Source organism: Diabrotica undecimpunctata, chromosome 8 (genome assembly GCF_040954645.1).
Source record: "Diabrotica undecimpunctata isolate CICGRU chromosome 8, icDiaUnde3, whole genome shotgun sequence".
NCBI classification, from domain to species: Eukaryota; Metazoa; Arthropoda; class Insecta; order Coleoptera; family Chrysomelidae; genus Diabrotica; species Diabrotica undecimpunctata.
This window is the reverse complement of record NC_092810.1, coordinates 106319568-106339745: the sequence shown is the minus strand read 5'-3', so window position 1 is coordinate 106339745 and position 20178 is coordinate 106319568. Positions and strand designations below refer to the sequence as shown.

The 20178-nt window shown below is 31.3% G+C and overlaps 1 protein-coding gene across 1 annotated transcript in view; it reads left to right on the top strand.

The window, feature by feature from the left end:
* Positions 1-20178, top strand: part of prom (prominin) — a 614595-nt gene that overhangs the window by 253445 nt on the left and 340972 nt on the right. The window contains exon 9 of the mRNA XM_072540698.1: positions 5445-5583. Within this exon, the coding sequence (XP_072396799.1) occupies positions 5445-5583 (139 nt within the window). The remainder of the gene's footprint in view (positions 1-5444; positions 5584-20178) is intronic.

Here is a 20178-nt window from a genome sequence, read left to right as displayed (position 1 = left end):
CAGACAGATCTATGATTACGTATATGCTGGTCTAAATTTTAAGAAAGACCATCAAAGACAAGCTAAATAAGCTTAATGACAAGCATGCTTAATCAGAACAGGAGCAATGTCAACTACCCCATCCACCTCCATGGAGGTCACTTCCCTCCATCATATTTATAGATGAAGCAGGAGGCGAAGCTAAAAAGCATACAGAAGGCGAATAAGAGGCTAGTAATCAGGGCAAAAGAATATTTAAATCAAATCTTGGGAGATAATTAAAAAACCTTTTCAAATCCTCTTTCCAGGAAGAAACGAATAGGAGTCGAATAAAATGAATCTTATAATGGCAAATAAATGCTGATATATAGACGTCTATAAAACCGATAAAGAAGTTGGAGCTAGGGTATACGGAGAAAAATCAAGGCTAAACCTTATTGAAAGCCTAGGTAATTACTCTACCATCTTTTAAGCGGAAATCTAGGGTATAGAAATGTGCCTACAGAAACTTATCATAAAGAACTGCAGGGACAAATCTATAAACATTATTTTTTATAGCCAGGCGGTTCTAAAGGCACTGAAATTGAATCGGTTGACTTCAGGTTAGTTTAAAACTGTCCTCAGAATCTGATTCAAATTGAAAAAAGTAACAAAGTAAGTTTATTCTGAGTGCCTTGACATCCTGGCGTTAAAGGGAATACAAAAGCGGACCTACTTGCCAAGGTAGGGGCAAAAGAAACATTCATAGTCCCAGAAACTGTTGTTGGGATAGCAAGAAACACAGCCAAAAGAACATTATCGAACTGAGTGGAACAAATAAAACGTAACCACTGGTATGAACAAGTGAGTCTTAACCCATTAACGCCTAAAAAAAAACTAGCGTGGAAAAAATGGTAAACGGTACAAAATTGTGATGTTTGGGTTACATTTATTACATATATTTAAAAAATATATTTTTTTTTCAAAAACATTTTGAAATACAAGGGCGTCCTCAAATAGGGACGTTAGGTATTTGTATGGTATTTTTTAAAACATATTTTTCCAATACACATTGTTTTTTCACACTTTAGGCATATCTACCTTGCCTTCATATGACACACACAACAACTGTTTCCAGTTTTCCCGGAAAATAAAAAACTTCGTTGGCATCAATGCTGGAACCAGCATTTCTTTTTCTTTGTGCCCTTGAAGGGACATTATCTCTCAAATAAGTACGCACTATATGACGACGGAATTTTAACTGATCCATCACGTTTTCAGAAGAAATTTGATGAAGTTTCCAGGCATTAGTCATAATCATGTCAAGAAAGTACGTAAATAAAACCCATCACCACTTTTTACCTTTTATGCTTATTCGATATAACGATATGCACTGATCATGTGCATCTACTCCACCCATTTCAGAATTGTAGGAAGCAAACACTTTTGGCTTTACTAGATTTTCTTTTGATTTTGATGCTCTGGACTACCGTTTTACCTGACCTAATGGTGCAATGGTATCAAAATTGGATAACATAGAACAAACATTATTGTCATACCATTTCACACACACAATTTCATTAGCTTGGTCGAATCTATAATCATATGTACTTGTTGCCATTTTCTTCATTAGCTTAGACTCCATTACTGGACATTTTTGCACACGATTTTCTCTTACAGTTACTGTGGCCTTTATGTTTTTTTGTTTCAGGTATGTCAGTAGTTGATATGTTGTGAAATAGTTATCGAAAAAAATGTCATTTCTAGATGGTTCGGATACGTATTTCAAAAGTTTAATTACTACTTTAGCTCCAACTGGTATTCCTTTAATATATTCAGTATCATTTGGGTTTTTCCCACAATAAACGTTAAAATCATAACAATATCCAGTGGAACCAGTTATCATCCAATTCTTATATCCAAATCTGACTGACTTCCCTCTAATAAATTGTTTTGCTGGGTTATGGCCGAAATATTTCACCATGGATTCGTCTATAGATATATCTTTATGGAAACATCCCCACTGGCAGAATTTTTTTATAATCTTATCTGCTAAGGGTCCAATTTTGTACATACGATCTTTAGAATCGCCTATTTTAGCATTATCCGCTAAATAAACAAATTTTTTTATTTCTAAGTACCTGTCTCTGCTCATTGCGTTGTAAATACAGGAAACTCGTAGGTCCTTATTTAATGACCAGTATAACCTCTCTCGTGGTAATCTGTTATACCCAGTGAGATATAATATTGCAAAAAAAGTTTTCATTTGATTTGAAGATATTGTAAAAGAGTAATTATTTTTTTGCCGTGCTTATAAAATTGACTAATCACAAATGTATGTATTAATTTCTTCAGTAAGTAATTTTTAAAAAAATTTAATTTGTGATAAATTCCTTAAATCTTTTTTAACGTTTTTATTCATCTCTTCAAATGATATATTTACTTTTGTAGTAGTAGATTAAAAATCGGTTTTTACCCACTTGGGTTTTAAAAAATTAGCATATTCCTTTGATTCTCCACCCAAAACTTCATCAGAAGTTTTTACATCTTCTGGTTCATCATGAGACTTAAAAGAGGTTATTATAGTTTCAGGTATTTTATTTGGAATGAAATTCGTATCTTCTAGAATGTCATCACCATGTTCTTCATTATCTGTCAGTTCATTTAAATTTGGTGGCAGAACACACAAATTAATACTCTCCAGTTGTTCATTTTCTTCATTATTGGCTTCTTCCAAGGCTGGTTTTAATTTTTGGAAGGTTTTAGAGCCATAAAATATTGTGCAGTGATCTGAAAAGAAGCAAATACACAAATTAGGCATATTTGTGCCTAACGTCCTCGTTTTGGGATGGTAAAATATAGTGGCTATTAAATACTACCAAATATAAAATAAATTTGTTATGGTGAATACTTACATTTAGAATGGTCCGTGGACTTCTAATTTTGAGTATAAAACATAAAATATAATTTTTTTCTTAATGAAAAAATGTTTTTTATTCTGCAACTACACCTCTTTTGAATCTCGTGTAATACAAAGCACGATATAATCACATTTGGTTGTATTTAAAGCAAACTGAAGTCAGTTACTGACTAAGCTATTTATTGACTTTGTAGACGTATCACATAAGGCCATAATAGACTTTGTTAAAAAGGCTGGGCTGAAGAGAAACTTTAACCTAATAATAAGCTGCAATAGGCCTCTTAGGTCGAGAGGAAAGGTGGTCAAGCGCCCTCAATATCACTCTGTGGCACAGATTTTTTTGAATATTCTTTGGGAATGACTGCCGTTTTTAACCCAGTATGAGCAGCTTTGTAGTCGCCGCTGAATGTTAAGAAGAGGTACCAGCAGTTCTGCTTTTTTTGTTAATTTATTCTCGGGAGTGCAGACATAGTCCGCTTGATAGCATGTGTAATTTCGGCATTCTCTAAAACCTAATTTTTAGTTTTATGTGTAAATTTTTCTTCTATGTGAAAATCTTCATTTTCCTAGCTAATTAAGCATATTTTATCTCTTTTAACTCAAATTTTTAACAACAGATTTTTAAAGTGACATACGTCCTAGCTTATTTAGTGCAACTACTTGACCGGCCTCAGTACCTTTCCGTCAGTGTGTTGTGTGATATCGACCGGAATAGTCGTGAGCAAATAGGTAAATGTTTACAAATTATATGGAAATAACTGCGCCGTGGGAACACTGTGACCCCACCTCAACGGTTACGTTTTTTTTATTAATTAGTTTTTTTTATTTTCAGTTGAAAATGGATCTAATAAAATAAATTTGAATGATCCTAGGTTTGAACCATGGGCTCAAAGTATTCTAGACGCAGATGAGAGTAATTTCAGCGGTAATGATGACTCAGACAATGAACCCGACTCTGTCAGCGAACACAAAACTGATTCAGAAATTTAATGGGAGCCAGAAACCGTGGAACCTCTATTGGACGATGATATTGCGTAAAATTCAACACCTTCGGAGGTTAATTAGGACTCGGATCCATATGAGCAGCAATAAACTCCAGGCCCTTCGAGAACGTATTATGGCAAAAATCGATACAAGTGGACTGCAGAAGCTCCACCTTTAAATGTAAGAATAAGTAGTTTCAACATTATCCCTCATCGTCCTGGGGTTATTCCTGGGGGTACTGTTAAAAAAATAAAAGGGAGATCTATTTCTTTTTTGTCAACTAAAACGAGGCTCACGGGATCACCTCTATTTGGATTTGGCGATAGAGTTACATTAGTTTCTTTTGTACCTAAACCACGAAAAGCGGTACTTTTGATGTCTTCAATGCACTACAGTAATGCCGTAAACGATGAAACAAATAAACCCGAACTTATCGAGTTTTATAATCAAACAAAAGGAGGCGTCGATGCATTAGATGAAAAATGTGTATTCTACACAGTGTATTCTACACATCGTAGAAGTCGAAGATGGCCTTTTACTTGTTTTTATACAATTTTGGATATTTCTTTCGCTAATGCGTTTACAATATACTCATCTCTACCTGGAAACCCCCAAAAGTCGAGGTATAAATTCATCAAATCTCTGGCTCGGCAGCTTGTGCAATTTCATATGGAAAGAAGACTAACTATTTCTCAAATTCCAAGGCAACTGAGACATAATATCGCTTCCATTTTAAAAACAGACATTCCTGAACAGAAAAATGCTATTTTAGAAAAAAGAGTAAGGTGCTCAAAATGTCCAAGATCAATGGATAAAAAAACGAAGATAGTTTGCGTTAGTTGCAAACCGCCAATATGGCACATGTGTGAAACACATATTTGCAAAGATTGCCTATAAGAATGGATTGTTGTTTTTATGATTTTTTTTGTTTTTGGTTATTGTTTTGTATTGGTAGGTTAGATTGAATATTTAAGTTATTGTTTTAGGAAAAAAAAAATTTTTTTTTGCTCATTTTTTTGTTACAGGTAATGTTTAGTCTAGTTACAAATTAACTCGAATAATATCTAAATTTTTTTAATATTTGTATAAAGTATTTTAAATATTTGTTAAATTTATGTTATAATAAAATAAACGTCTTTAAGTTATTGAAGTCATTTTTTTTTAAATGTAAACAAATATCAGTGTCTAATTTTGCAAAACAAATTGGGGTCAGTGTGACCTTAACTCACCATACACGTAACAAAAAATGGACCTCACCAGTTACGGGTTATATTTTATTTCAGAAACTTAAAAAAAGTTTAAAAATGGAAAGTAACAAAAAAAATTTTAATTAATATTAATAGATGGAATACTGGAAACTAAAAATACGGTTTTATTAATCAAATAAATTTTTAATAAAGATTCATTAATAATATTTTCGTGACATTATTTCTAAAACCGATTATCTGAAATTTGACATATTTTCCCTAAAAGTTTCCAGTGATATTATCGAGGTGTTAATTCCACCAAACTTAATGAAATTGTTTTTTAAACGTATTACTAGCAATCCAAGTATCTAGTTAATTTCCATTTGCGTTTTCAGTTGACAAGTGACCCCAAAATAAGGCATTTGGATACATTAGCACGAGAGGACAATTTCAATGGCAGCGTGGAAGCGGCTCGCAAAAGTTTTGCGTCAGTTCCAGATCAAGTCGCCTTGGAGACAACTTCCTACATAACAGGTAAATTACGTGGTTCTTCAACTTAGGCCAGTTGATAAATAAAATACATTATTTAAATAGTCGTAGGTATATAGATGTGTAATTTTTCTTTTATTGGGAGTTTTACATTTTTTATTTTTCTAGGTAAGAAGGTACAATTTAACGTTGAATATAACTTTAAAGGTATTTAAAATTTTTAAAATGGATTAAAAATTGTGAAATTTATAAATAATCTTGTAAATTAATTGAAAAAAAAAACAGTTCTTCTAGAAAGTACTTTCTAATCCAATTAAGGACATGATCTTAAAGACAGGAATGGAATACTTTTTCTTGTTATTTCGCCGCTGCTATCGGATATTAAAAATCATTAAGGCTATGCTTACGTTTTTTACTACTTATCTAAATAATAAATTGGGGTGCAGTCCAAATTAATGTCTGAAATGTAGTTCTCGTCGTTCTTATACGACCCGGATTCCCTTTTTCTTCGAATTTCGCATTGCAGTATGTTACCAAATAGTATATATTTTTATGCTACCATAAAGTGGTTGCAATATTCGAGCCATTTTTTTCATACCGATTACAACTCTCCGTTCTTCTCCCACTCTGCTTTTAACTTCCTTAATTACTACTGTATTGAACTATTTTATGTTTGAGTTGTAAAGAAGAACCAAATTTCAAAAACAAAATATTTAAGTGGTGCAATGGTTGCCAATGTGGGTTTATCTAAATGTTGTGGAAAGAAAAGTTTTTATTTACAATTCTGTAATTAAGTTTATTAACAAGTGAAGAGTAAAAGCCCTAAACCTACCAAATTTTGTAGTTAGATGAATCCCATTGAAACTTGTGGCATTCGATTGTCCGTTACAATGTCCGGAAATTTTGTGAACAAAAATGTTGATGCACCAATAAACATTGCATTATTGAACAAGAAGAATGCATTTTTTAAACTAAATTTCGAAATGAATAAAAATGATAAATTTTTAATTTGGAAATAATTGACGGAAATGAGTTTAATATTTTTGCTCTTGTATTTTTGGGGTAAATAAATACAAATATTTTGACAGAAATGGCCGCCGAGGAACCTAGTGTACCTGAGCCTTATTTTTAGAAATTTTTTGAGAATTTTATACAAAATCGGCACTCAAAATCAAGCTCGTAACTCAGGGGTTTTTGGGGCCCTTAAACACTAATATGTCGGCAATGGTATGCAAGGCACCTGTAATCCAGAATGGGTCTTGTTTTATGCAGTTTTGTGGTAATTCGATACATAATCAGTCTCAAATATACTCCGATATACAAACTCTAGACCTTCGCTGACATTATATTAGGGTTCAGTAACCCCAAAACCCCCATATAACGCGTTTACACTGATTTTGTATTCAACTTATACAAAACTGTATGAGACAAGGCTGTCTTTGCCCCAGGTTCCTTGCACATTGTCGCCACCATAATATTAGGCTTTAGCGACCCCAAAACCCTCAAGTAACGAATTTGCACTGATTTTGTATCGAATTTTCACAAAATTACAGGAGACGAGACTTTTCTCCTTAGCACCATGTACCTCGCACTTCATTGACGACAAGATATTAGTGTTAAGCGACCTCAAAAACCCCTGACTAACGAGTTTACACTGATTTGTATCTAATTTCAACAAAACCCCTGTAGACACGGCCCAGTTGTACCAGGAGTCTCGAAGACCATAGCCGTTATAATATTCATGTGTATTGACCCCAAAAAACCCCAAATAGTAATAATAAACTCATTTCCGTCAATTAATTACGAATAACAAATTCACTATTTTTCTTCATTTCGAAATCCATTTTGGAAAATGCCTTTTCCTTGTTTAATAATGTAATTTTTATCTCCACATTATCATTTTTATTTACAAAATTTTCTGACACTCTTACGAATCGAATGTAATGCAAGTTTTAATAAGATCCATGCAATTACAAATATTTGGTAGATTTATTGCTTTATTGTCACTTCTATAAGTACTAATTGATGGTATGTGTCTGCGACAGGTTTCGAAGTAGACAATTTATACTCCTTTATTAGGCTTATAAAACTAATTGAAGGATCACAGTATAATGGACTTACTAACCTACTGCTTCTTCTCATGGCACCGTCTCCTTTCGAAGGTTGACGATCCAACGGCGAACCTACAGTGATGTATTTAGTTTAGCCATGTTAGGCCTAACCAAGAGATGGCGAAAATAATTTTTTCATAGGCATATAATACAAGATAGACTAACTGCTGCAATACAGTCGTGTTCCCCCAGTGCGACAGAGAAAACTGATTCAAAGCAGTCCCTGCATATCTATTCAATCGGCCGGGTTTATCAACCACGTGACCTTCTCATTAGTTATGTAGTTCACGTGGTCAATAAACCAGTCAAATTAGAAAGAGATTCGGGGATTACTTTGCGTCAGTTTTTTCTGCTGCACTGGATGAACGGGTTGGTATTGTAACGATCAGTCTATTTTGTACTTTATATCTATGGATTTTTTCATATGAAATTGCGGTTGTTGTAACCTTAAAAAGCATACTGTCAAAATTTAATGTAATAAGAACTATAATTTAAAGAACTACGGTGCCTGTAGTGATATTACTTATGTGATTTTTCATGAATTCATATTGATTTATCATTTATCACTGTTATTTGATAGAAAAAATACCGTCTAAATTAAGTAATGGCTCAGAAAGTGTTTTTGTGACTCTGCTCTATCTATTACAAGTATTAAATATTGGTTTGCTAAATTTAAATGCGATCGTACCGACAACAATGATGCTGAGCGCACTGGAAAGTCAAATGATGCAGTTATTCCTGAAAATATGGGACAAATGCTGAAAATTATTATAGAAAACCACAAACTGAACTTGCAAAAGATAACTGACATTCCAAAGGTATCAAATGGTAGCGTATTGATTGTTATATATTTGCTTATGAGAACATCAACATGTTTAATCACAATAAGTCGGAGTTTTGGCATCAGTATGTCACAATGGATATAGTCATGAATCCGTCACTTTACTCCGGAATCAAATTGACTATTTAAAACATGACGGAACACAGAACACCAACTACTATATTGGCGTTTAGGACATTTTGAAGGCCAAATCGTAAAAAAATGGCCTTATTTGTTAAAGAAAGTTTCAAAAAGACAGTGCATAGTGTCTGAAGTCGATGAACAAGATGACAAAATATCCCGAATTGACTTGCCTTTGCACCCACCCTATATTCCAAATTACATTATAGCGATTTGTATGTCATGTTTAATGTACTTATTTATGTTTTTACTGTATTTTTTGCAATCAAGCTATCGAAAAAAAGTATTTTACCATGGAAAATTCAGAAGATTTCGAAGTACTTAGAAATATGATTATAGGTAGTGATTTCTGTGAATAAATACAATTATAGTGATTAGAGTGGTAAAGAAAATTTCATAGACGACGATGACATCGATAAAGTGAAGGCTATTCAGGAATGTGGAGGGCATTCTGGGTCAACATAAAATGCGATAGAATCTGAGACGAAGATGACGAAGAAAAAAATGTTTAAGTAATTTATTCTTGGAAAAACTCATTTATACCAATAAAATAACAATATTTACTTTATAGATGTATATATATATATATATATATATATATATATATATATATATATATATATATATATTATGATCTACTTTAATTCTATTAATTTTTATAGATGTAATTATGAATAATTACTCAATTAATTATCTCATTAATTAAACAAATCAAAACATAAAAAAATATATAAATCTCAGAGCTAAATGATCATATCAATACTTACTTTTGTGGCTTCAAATATGGATTTCAATTAGAAATTATAAAAATCGTTCATTTTATCAAAACGGAAATCGATATTTAATATTGCAAAATTAATCTATTCTCCTATCTTTATTTTATATAACAATAACAAAAAAAAAGAATCTGAATTCTTTTTGTCTCCAATTTTTTTTTAAATCAATAACTGTAAATCTCTCTACTTCTGCTTTACAGAATTTTCTCGATGTTCAATTTTCTTGATATAAAAACAATTTTTATTTATCAATATTATTGTATCATAAAAAAAGTCAACTACAATATCATAACAGATAACGACTGAGCTTTGCTGATGATTATACACTCTATTCACCCATAATACGTTTCCTTACTTGCTGGTGTTTCAATCAAAGGAAAACTCGTCCACGTCCCCCAAGAATGTCTCAGATACTCTGCTAAATTTTGTTCTCCTTTCCTTTCACTGCTTCGTACCGTACTCGTTCCGGCTTTCTCCTGATGCAATCTTTCAAATTGCATGGTGATGTTTCATAGTTTCATAGTTGACTGATTTACAGTTTCACTGTTCTGGTGAAAGGTCAACCCCTGATAATAATGTATCCGTAGCTATAAAATAGTTTGCATTATCATAAGAAACAAGTGCAGCATTTCCCTCTTCTAAAAGATTTCTTTTAGAAAGGTTTTTGTAATTTCTTTGAGATAAAAGTCTTTCTGAGATTTCTGAAAAAGAAGAAACATTATTATAGCTAAAATAAAAAATTTAGGCACGCTATTTTTTTATTATTCAATATCAGATTACCTGAGTTTTCGCACTTGATCTGGTGCATAACGCTCTGATTTTATTTTCTTTGCAAGGGCGATAATATTGCTTATCCTTGAACTCGATGAACTTTGCATGTTATGAAACCACTCTGTTTGCCGCAACAAACATAATAATAAATAAAAACCAGAATGGATAACATACAGTCATAAACAAGAAAATAACAGTCAATAATTCTAAAAAAGCATCATAATTAAAAAAGAAACGTCAGTGGATTTGAAAATCGTATGTGCCGGTTCTGCAAAAATAGTTTGAAATACATATAACATATTCCAAAAATAGTTTGCAAAATATACTTACATATTTAAAAAAAAATGGCTAAACTCAAAATGTAATACTCTTCCGCACCAAGCAAAAGTACTTTCCTCGTTTACAACTTCGAAAAAACTGTCACAACACAAAAAAGAACAGTATTTTACTTATTGCAATAATCAGATATAACTAATAATGTACACAAAAACTGTTACAATTTTAAATGTGACTCTTTTCAGGATTAAGCACTTAGCAGTGTAGACTGTTATAAAGTCAAAGGTGACACTCTAGCGGAATGCATATTGAGCTAACCTGTAAATAACAATAGTGTCACATCGCCATCTCGCGGTAAATAGTTCAAATATAAAAGTGACGCTTTTATGGAAGAAAGTACGATTTATTTTAATACTTGTAGCACGGTCATCTCTATAATGGCGATTTTTGATATGTGACTCTTTTTTAGCGGAGGTATATATTAGCGATATATATTAAATATTTTTTATTTACAGGTAAAACTAAGGCAGTTGCCCAGATGCTAAATTAAAAAACATATATACGTGTTTTAAATTTTAACTTCTTTGTATCTGATACAGATATAACTTTAAATGTCCCTTGAGTATTATTCCACTCATCGAACAAAATTCGTTAAATAAACTATAGTACCTATGTTCTGTTAATATGGATTAACATTAAACTAATAAATAAAAAACTTGTACATTATATAAAACTTTGTCAAGATAATACAACACTAGTATATTTTGGACTGGCCTATAATTCGACCATGGCTCCTCAAATAGTGGCTTTGATAATTTAATGACAACTTTTTCCCATTCATCTTCCTGATCCTTAGAAATTTTATTCTATTGAATTCGATAGGAGTTGTCGACTGTTAATAAATGTCGCTTACGTAAAAGTCTGTTAGCCCCTGAGCTTTCTTCTTCGTTTTCTGGTATCTGACAGCCGTGTTATTAAAAGTTTGTATAACAACGACATCTGCATTTGCTAGAGCGGCAAGACTTTTTTTAAATTTAACTAACTGATTTTGATACGAGTATTGGTACATAAGTTTTGAAAAAAAAAAATATAAAAAAAATTAAATTTGGTTCAAAATTAGTGATAGTAATTATAGTAGTAAGGAAAGAATAAAAAATAACATAAAAAAGAATAAGACAGGTGCTATTTCTATACACCAAGACACTTACAAATAAAATCATAGGCGTCTCATAAACAATTTGCCGTTGTATATATATATATATATATATATATATATATATATATATATATATATATATATATATATATATATATATATATATATATATATATAGGAGAGAATTTGGAAAGTGGTGATGGGTGTGTATAATGAGAGATTGGATGGATGGATAGAGGAGATGAGAGAGTTAGTTAGTTCCAGTTTCTTAAAGTGAATGGTTGGTTTTCAAGGTGGTATCCAGGGGTAGTAAGTGATAAAGAATAAGTTGTGAGTTGGTGAAGTAAGTGTGTCCGACGGTAGCTGATCTGGTACAAATTTGTAAGTAAACTTTTTCCTACTTGTATTCTACACATAAGTTTGGCGAGAGGAAAAGAGGCAGGCATCATTGGAAAGGTACGTGCATTCGAAGAAGAGCATTGAAGACACTAAATTGCAATATCTTGTTTAATATTGCCAATTACATAGGATGCTGCTGAGAACTGATAGGTCATTTTGCATAGAACGAGGAATTGGACAACTCAAGGCAGAGGAAGCGTTTCAACGGGAGAAACATTCATAATATATTCAATTTGAGAATTTTGGGTAAAATAATATTATATCATATTAATAACGTGTGAATAAGTTGTCGATAGTAGAAGGAGATCAAATTTTTTCTGAGAGGGAACACGGAGCTGTGGAGAAAATTGGATAATTCATACAAATTTTTCTTGGTACAATCGATATATCAAAATTGCATTAGGAAGGACACTGAATATTATTTGATTTGTTTATGTAGAATAATGAGCTGGATTTTAGATTGTAATTGTATTATATTATCCATGCATTATTGAAGGTTCACGTACGTAGAACGAATTTTGTTTGATAAACATTGTATGCTAATAATTTTTGAGGTATTTTAATCAGTTTATTTTATTACATTTTTTTCATATTTTATTAGGTTGCTTTATTTCGTTATTCTTTGGACCTAGCCCATCAGCTGTAAAGTATAGATATTAAAGCACGAGTAAAACCTGAGATAACAAAATTGAAAGGTGTAATATAAATCATAAATCAAAAATTTTAGTAATGTTTTATATACATTTAGTTACATACAGTTTTAAAATTAAAATTAATATATATATATATATATATATATATATATATATATATATAAAGGCTATAAATGATCCGTTCCTAATATTAAATAAAGTGATCTGATCTCTGACGAGAATATTAATTTATAAACAGATAAAGTTTTATAAATATGCAAATATATACCATGCAACAACCATCGATAAATACAACCTCGACAAGCGACTAACAAAGAAATAAAACCTGTACAGCTAATACTATACTGCCTCAATAGACAGAGTCGATTCAAAAATCATCAACCATAACAACCAGGTAACTCTATTTTTTTTTTCAATCATGCTTGTCTTTTTATCAACCACCACAATAACAACAATATCCCACAAGATAGCTATAAAAATCAAAAAGAAGACTGAAAACTGTGTATTCCTGCAATTGACAGCACAACTAAAAAAAATAATATGCTATTACTGAGTCAAAGCACCTACACCAACCTACATAAGTGAGAGACCAACCTGATAAGACCAACTAACTCGAAACTAGTGAAATTAAAAAAGTATCCATGATTGTTACAGATGTAACGATTTAACATTTTTATTTAAGTACGTTTACAAATTTTACATTTATTTCTAGCAAGTCAATTACATGTATAATTAAAAAAGTTTTTATATAACTACTCGAGCAAAGATCTGTTTTATATAACAAACAAAGTGGAACTCGTAAAGATACATGAACTCTTGACAACTTAGTTGACCTCGAGTCTAAAACACATAAAGCGCTAGGAAATAATCAAAGCTGTATAGCGGTATTTTTTTATATAACCAGAGCATTTAATACAGTTTGGCGCCATGGAATAACTAAAACTGTATAGAAATCAGGTATACAAGGAAATATGCTAAACTTCATCACTAACTTTTTAAAAAACCGAAGCTTTCAAGTAAAGGTATCATTTTATTTCTAAAACAAGAATACAGGAAAATGGAACCCCTCAAGAATCATCAATTAGTGTTACTCTTTTTCTTATTGCTATTAATAGTATTTTAGAAAACGATTCTCCACCAGTAAAGAGTAGGCTATACGCAGATGATCTCATATTTTTTTGCAAAGAAAGAAACATAGAACTAATTAAACAAACCTTACTATTTCTGCATTAGAAAAATGGTCAATGAAATCTGGAATGAAATTTTGTTCCAACACAATTAAATGTATCCATTTTACCAGAAAACGTAATGTTAGTAGTCCAGAACTTACAAATCTTTAATACAAAAATAGAATATGTTGATTGTATCAAATTCCTTGGAATTAATTTTGACAAACATTTAAATTTTAAGCAACATATTTATCATCTCAAAACATCTTGTCAACAATATTTGAACATAATGAAAGTCGTATCTACTAAAAATTGGGGATGTGATCAAGATAACTTATTGACGGTGTATAAAAGCCTTATTAGATCTAAAGTCGGTTACGGTTCAATAGTGTATGGGTCTACCAGTCAATCACTTTTAAAAGAGTTGCAAACAATCCAAAATGTTGCTGTAAGAATAGCCTTAGGAGCTTTTTGTACACACCTACAGATAGCTTACTATGTTTAGTAGTAGAAATGCCCCTGTAATTAAAAGATAATATCTTAGCCTAGCACATGCTGCAAACGTTTCAGCAAATAGTGAAAATCTCGTCAGAAACAATGTCTTTGCTTCTCGTTTCGACACAACATATCTTAACAAAAAAAGATCTTAACCGCCTTTTTATGAAAGACTTAATAGATACATGACCAGCAATAATATTGTCTTCCCTAAAATATACCAAATCACTCTTTTAACCGCTCCTCCTTGGATGGTCAGAAAACCCTTCCTAGACTTGAGTTTAACAAAGACTAGTAATCAACTTAGTACTCCCTCTATGGTTAAACAATTTTACAGTAAGATTGATGAGTACCAGAATTACCAACATATTTATACTGATGCCTCCAAATCAGAAAAAGGAGTGGGATGTACTCTCATACACAACGGCTACACTGCTTCATACAAAATCTCAAATTTTAGCACAGTATATACAGGAGAACTATTCGCAATCTACAAAGCATTAGAATATGCACCGAACGCCAACTTAGACAAGTGCCTAATAATAACAGATTCCTTAAGTTCCACGGGTAGCTTAGGCACCATTTACCCAACTCATCCATTGTTGTGATTGATAAAGAAGCATTTGTACCAACTTCAGCAAAAGAATGCGATTGTAAAATTTATGTGGATTTCGTCACATATAGGTATACATGGTAATGAAAGAGTAGATGCTGCCGCCAAATCTTCAGTTAACAACGAAGACTTGATCGAACCTACCTATAAGAAAGATTTTCATCACTGGATTAACTCGACATTGAACGAACGGTGGCTTCAAGAATGGAATCAATCTCAACAAAAATTACGAGACATAAAATTAACAGTTACAAGATTGAAGAATATGTGTAACAACAGAGAAGACCAAATTATAATAAACAGACTGAGATTAGGACAGTTTAAGTGTTCAACATTGCCTAGTAGAATGCTCTGCATATTCAAATGAGAGGAAATAGTGTAACCTACCGTCAACGCTAGGCGAGTGTCTAGAAGAAATCTGTGTCTATTCTGTTTTAAGTTTTCTAAAATCAATAGGAATGTACAACCAAATTTTAACATCGTGTACAAACGTGTACAAATAAATGTGTAATCTTCTATTAACTAATGTTTAGCACTTGTACATAGTTTAACTAATATTTATGTTTGTAAAAATCTATATATGCCAAAATCTGTATATTATATGAAGTATCCAAAAAGGTAAAAAAAACTGTTATACCAAGCGGCACTAATAACCACTTTGGTTGATGCGCCTTAATTGCAAATAAAACAAAATATATATAACATACACAAAATACAATAGGAGATGAAAATACATTAATGCGCATAACATAAAATAAAACATAAAATATACAAAATAAGATATATAACAACATAGTGAGTACATCCATGTTTATGTTACTGCCTTTAAATTATTAAAGTATTCAGTAACAGAGTAAAAAGCAAATGTCAAAAGGTATCTTCTTAAACTTATTTTAAATTTATACATCGAAAGTTGTTTTAAATACTTAGGTAGGACATTATATATATTATAGTCAATTGAGTTTTTTTGTGATTTACTCATACGATACTTAACTGTTCTGTTGTTATTTGTACCTCTTGTGCTATAGTTATGTAAGTCAGAGTGTTTAATTAAAGTATTAGCGTTTTTATGTATTTCTACATTAACGCTGTATAGCCATAATGTTGGTAAGGGCATTATCTTATATTTAATAACAACAACGGTCTGCAAGATTCCAAGTAGCTAAGTTTTGCAATTATTCTTATTGCTTTTTTTGCAATTTAAATATTGTTAGGGTATTACAAGAGTTTCCCCACAGAATAACAGCATACCTTAAAATGAATGGAAAAGAGAAAAGTACGTTATTTACAAGGTATCAACACTTGAAACAAGTTTTAATTGTCTGAGTTAAAATAAGGTACTAAAATGTTTACCTGTTAGATGGTCAATATGGTTATACTAAGTCAATGTGTTGTCAACTGTTATGCCCAAAAATTTGACACTATTTTTTTCAACATTCACATCGAAGGTAGACGAAAAAACTAAATTTTGAGTTTTGTTATCATTTAGTTTAAGTTTATTTGCTAAGAACCATGATTGAACATTTGAATTTACATACTCATACGTGGTTTCTAAAACTGAACGATTTTTATAAAAAAATACAAAAGTAGTGTCATCTGCAAATAAAACTGTTTTTAGAGCCATGAAATTGGGCAAGTCATTACCATATATTATAAATAATAGAAGGCACAGAATTGATCCTTGTGGAACTTCATGCTTTATCTTGTTAAATTCAGAGAGAAAATTTCCTTACTTGACTGCTCGATACCTATCCGTTAGATACGATGAAATTAGGAGTACCTCTTATACCGTAAAAATGCAGTTTTTTTAGTAAAATATAGTAAAAAACACAGTCGAAAGCCTTTGAAAGATCACACAGCATTATGGCAGAGTGATTATGCTTCTCAAGGCCATCAACTATGGCACTCATCACATCTAAAAGTGCATGTGTTGTGGAACGATCCTTTTTAAACCCATATTGTGAACTAGTAAGAAAGCTATTTGTTTCGAAGTACGATATAAGACGCTTTTTCAGAATTTTTTCGATTATTTTACTGAATATCGAAATGATGAAAATTGGTCTATAATTGTCTACAAGTTTACGATCACTCTTTTTAAAAATAGGAACAATCTTGGAGTATTTAAATAAAGTTGGGAATATACCGATTGAAAAAATACTATTAATGAGATGTGTTAAAGGTTTAGTAATTATTTCACTAGTGCTTTTGATAAAAGATGCATTTAGCTCATTTTTATCCACACAATTTGAATTTTTTAATATTTTTATAACTGCGGATTCTTCTTGTTGATTGGTTGGAGACAGAAAAAATGAATTCAATGCAGCTCGAAATTTTTGATAGTTCAAAATTGTGTCGTCTGGTGTATTTGGAAGGGATTTTATATTCTCAGCAATTTCAACAAAAAATTTATTAAAAGAGTCACAAGATATGTTAGTTGTTAAATTATGTAAACCATTTGTTTTATTTTGCTCATAGCTAATTACCTTCCAACACGTCAACAGATCTTGGATCTACTCTTTGAAGTTAATATCAATTGATCATATGCCAGCTTTTTCGTTCTTTTCAACTCAGCATTATAATGCTTTTTATATATTTAATATTCGCTGTAATGTACCGGGTTTTTAGTAGAATTAGCATGTATTTTATATGTTTGCAAATAATTTCTCATATTTTTTAAGTTGTCATTGAACCAGTTTACCGGACATCTTCTGTCTTTGATAACCATTTTTTTTTGTGGAAAATATTGCGATACTGCAAGATTATAATTATCTATTAGAAACGTTGCTAGCTAACTTACATCAAGATTATCGTTAAAAATGTTCCAGTCTAACACGGATAAAAAGTTCCGCATTTTTTAGATACCCTTCTGCGCAAAGGCTCTAGAGCGAACACTTGACTTTTGCTGAATTGATGTTAAGCTTATACTGATATACTGGCCACGATAATCAGAGAAACAAGGTTCAAAAACATTTGCCCGCAACTGATCTTCTTTAACATTTATCATAATAATATTGTCTATACAAGTGGCAGATGTATCAGTAATTCTAGTATAGTCATGGATTGTTTGTTTTATTTCAAATGATGATATTAGAGAAGTCAGCTCACTAGTATTTGACGTTTTCGCAATAAAATTAATAATAAAATCAATAAATTTTCGAAATTTGTAAAAAAAGATTTAAAATCGTTACATTTACTTGGTCTATACACTGCCAATACAACCACAAGTTCGTTCTTTTTCAATTTGTTTAATTCCGTCGTTATGATGACTGTTAAACTACTAGCCGCCATTTTTGAAACGGTATGAGTAGTTTTTGAAAGTAGCCAATATGCTACCTTCTGTTTATAAAAATTAATTTGTTTTAAATGTGCTTGTAGTTTTTTTGTGTAAAAAAAAGAAATTGTAAAAATAATAAGCATATTTCAATATAAATTATTAGGTATAAATTTGACTTTCAAATTTTGTAAAATGTGTATAATTGCATAACCTTTTGTACTAATAATAGTAAGAGAAAAGTAAAATTTTGCAAAATAAATACTTATTTTCAATTGCTTTTAAATTGTGTTAGGCATTAGGGGAAAGAACTAGGGGTGTAAGGATTAGAGAAAGCATAATTAATTAAATAAGATTTGCAGACGATACTGCAATTATGACAAAAAATATCGACAATTCACAAATTCTTGTAGAAATCAATAACAGAATAAGCAAAACGATTGAACTAAAAAAAATATAGATAAAATCAAATACATGATGATCTCGAAAAACCCTGCTAAAACATACATCTCACATTAAAGCGTTAACCATTAGAGAGGGTCGACAAGTGTAAATACCTTACAGTAATTATAAACTCACCACTAGATCAAGGTGAGGTGATAAAAGTCAAAATTGAAGTAGCTCGAAAACGATTTATAAAATACAAGTCAATGTTTTCAAATAAAAACATAAGTATGGCTATCAGATTGAGGTTCGTTGAATGAAATGTGTTAAGATAAATTGGACATGGCAGAAAGCTTACCAACACAATTAAAATAAGAAAAACATCGTATCTGGGCTATATACTTCAAAACGATAAATAATCTCTGCTAGACGTCATTCTGCAAGGAAGAGTAAAATGATAAAAAAAGCTTTAGAAGAAAGAAAAAATTCTGAAAGAATATCAGCGATTGGACTAACTCAATGTTGAACAGATATTTTACGTAGCAAAAAAAGGGAAGCATTTAAAGAAATGATCGCCAACATTCGTTAAAAGATGGCACAATAACTAGGAGATGCAACGAGGTACCTACTACAAATAAAAAAAAACAATTTTTGGTAATTAGCACCAGGAAAATTGCGACTTTTATAAATTTAAACTTATTAATGCAGTGTTTGAAGTAGTAAAATTAAGAAGGTGTAAATTTTTTGGCTTATAAACTCTTCATCTTTGGAGAATCATGAATCGTTCATTTTAAAAGGAATCGATTTAAATTTATTTTTATCAAAGCATAAACTTTTAGTGTTTGAAAGTTGCTTTTAATTTTTTTGAATATTTGTAAACAAAGCCAGGGTGAACTTGGGTTTTGAAGATCGTAGGATATTGTTTCTTTTAATTCATGCAACATGGTCCAGAATTATGTACATTAATTTCTAGAGCTCATAGTACGTCCAAAAATAAGGGTACTTCTTTATGTACACTTTTTTATAAAACTGAATAATAAGGGAGATACAACCCTTTAAAGGGGTGAATTGAAATTCTTATTTTTTCAAATATCTTCCAAACGGTTTTGAATACGGAGTTCATATTTTGGGAGTGATTATAAGACATTAGGATAATTAATTTTATGTCACGGAATCGTCATAACATCGAACAGAATAAACGTCCGCACCAGAAGAGGGGCAAATGCAGATTCTGATTACTACCTGGTCGAAAGTAGGGTAAGCGCTAGAATTTCAAACATCAAAAAGGAAAGAGTTTCTAAACATGAACGATACAAGGTAGAAGGACTCAAAGAAACAAACAAAAATAAAGAGTATAAAGAAAAGATAAACAACAAACTAGAAAACAGAATAACACATGAAAACCTAAATAAGGAGTGGGAAGAATGCAGAGACATAATAAAAGAGGCAGCTAAAGAAGTACTAGGCATAGAAGGTAGAGAAAGAAGAACAAGAACGAATGACTGGTTTGACGAAGAATGTCAGATCATAACAGACAAAAAAAACAGAGCATATTTACTGATGCAACAGGGGCACAGAACCCGACAAGCAGAGGAAGAATATAAA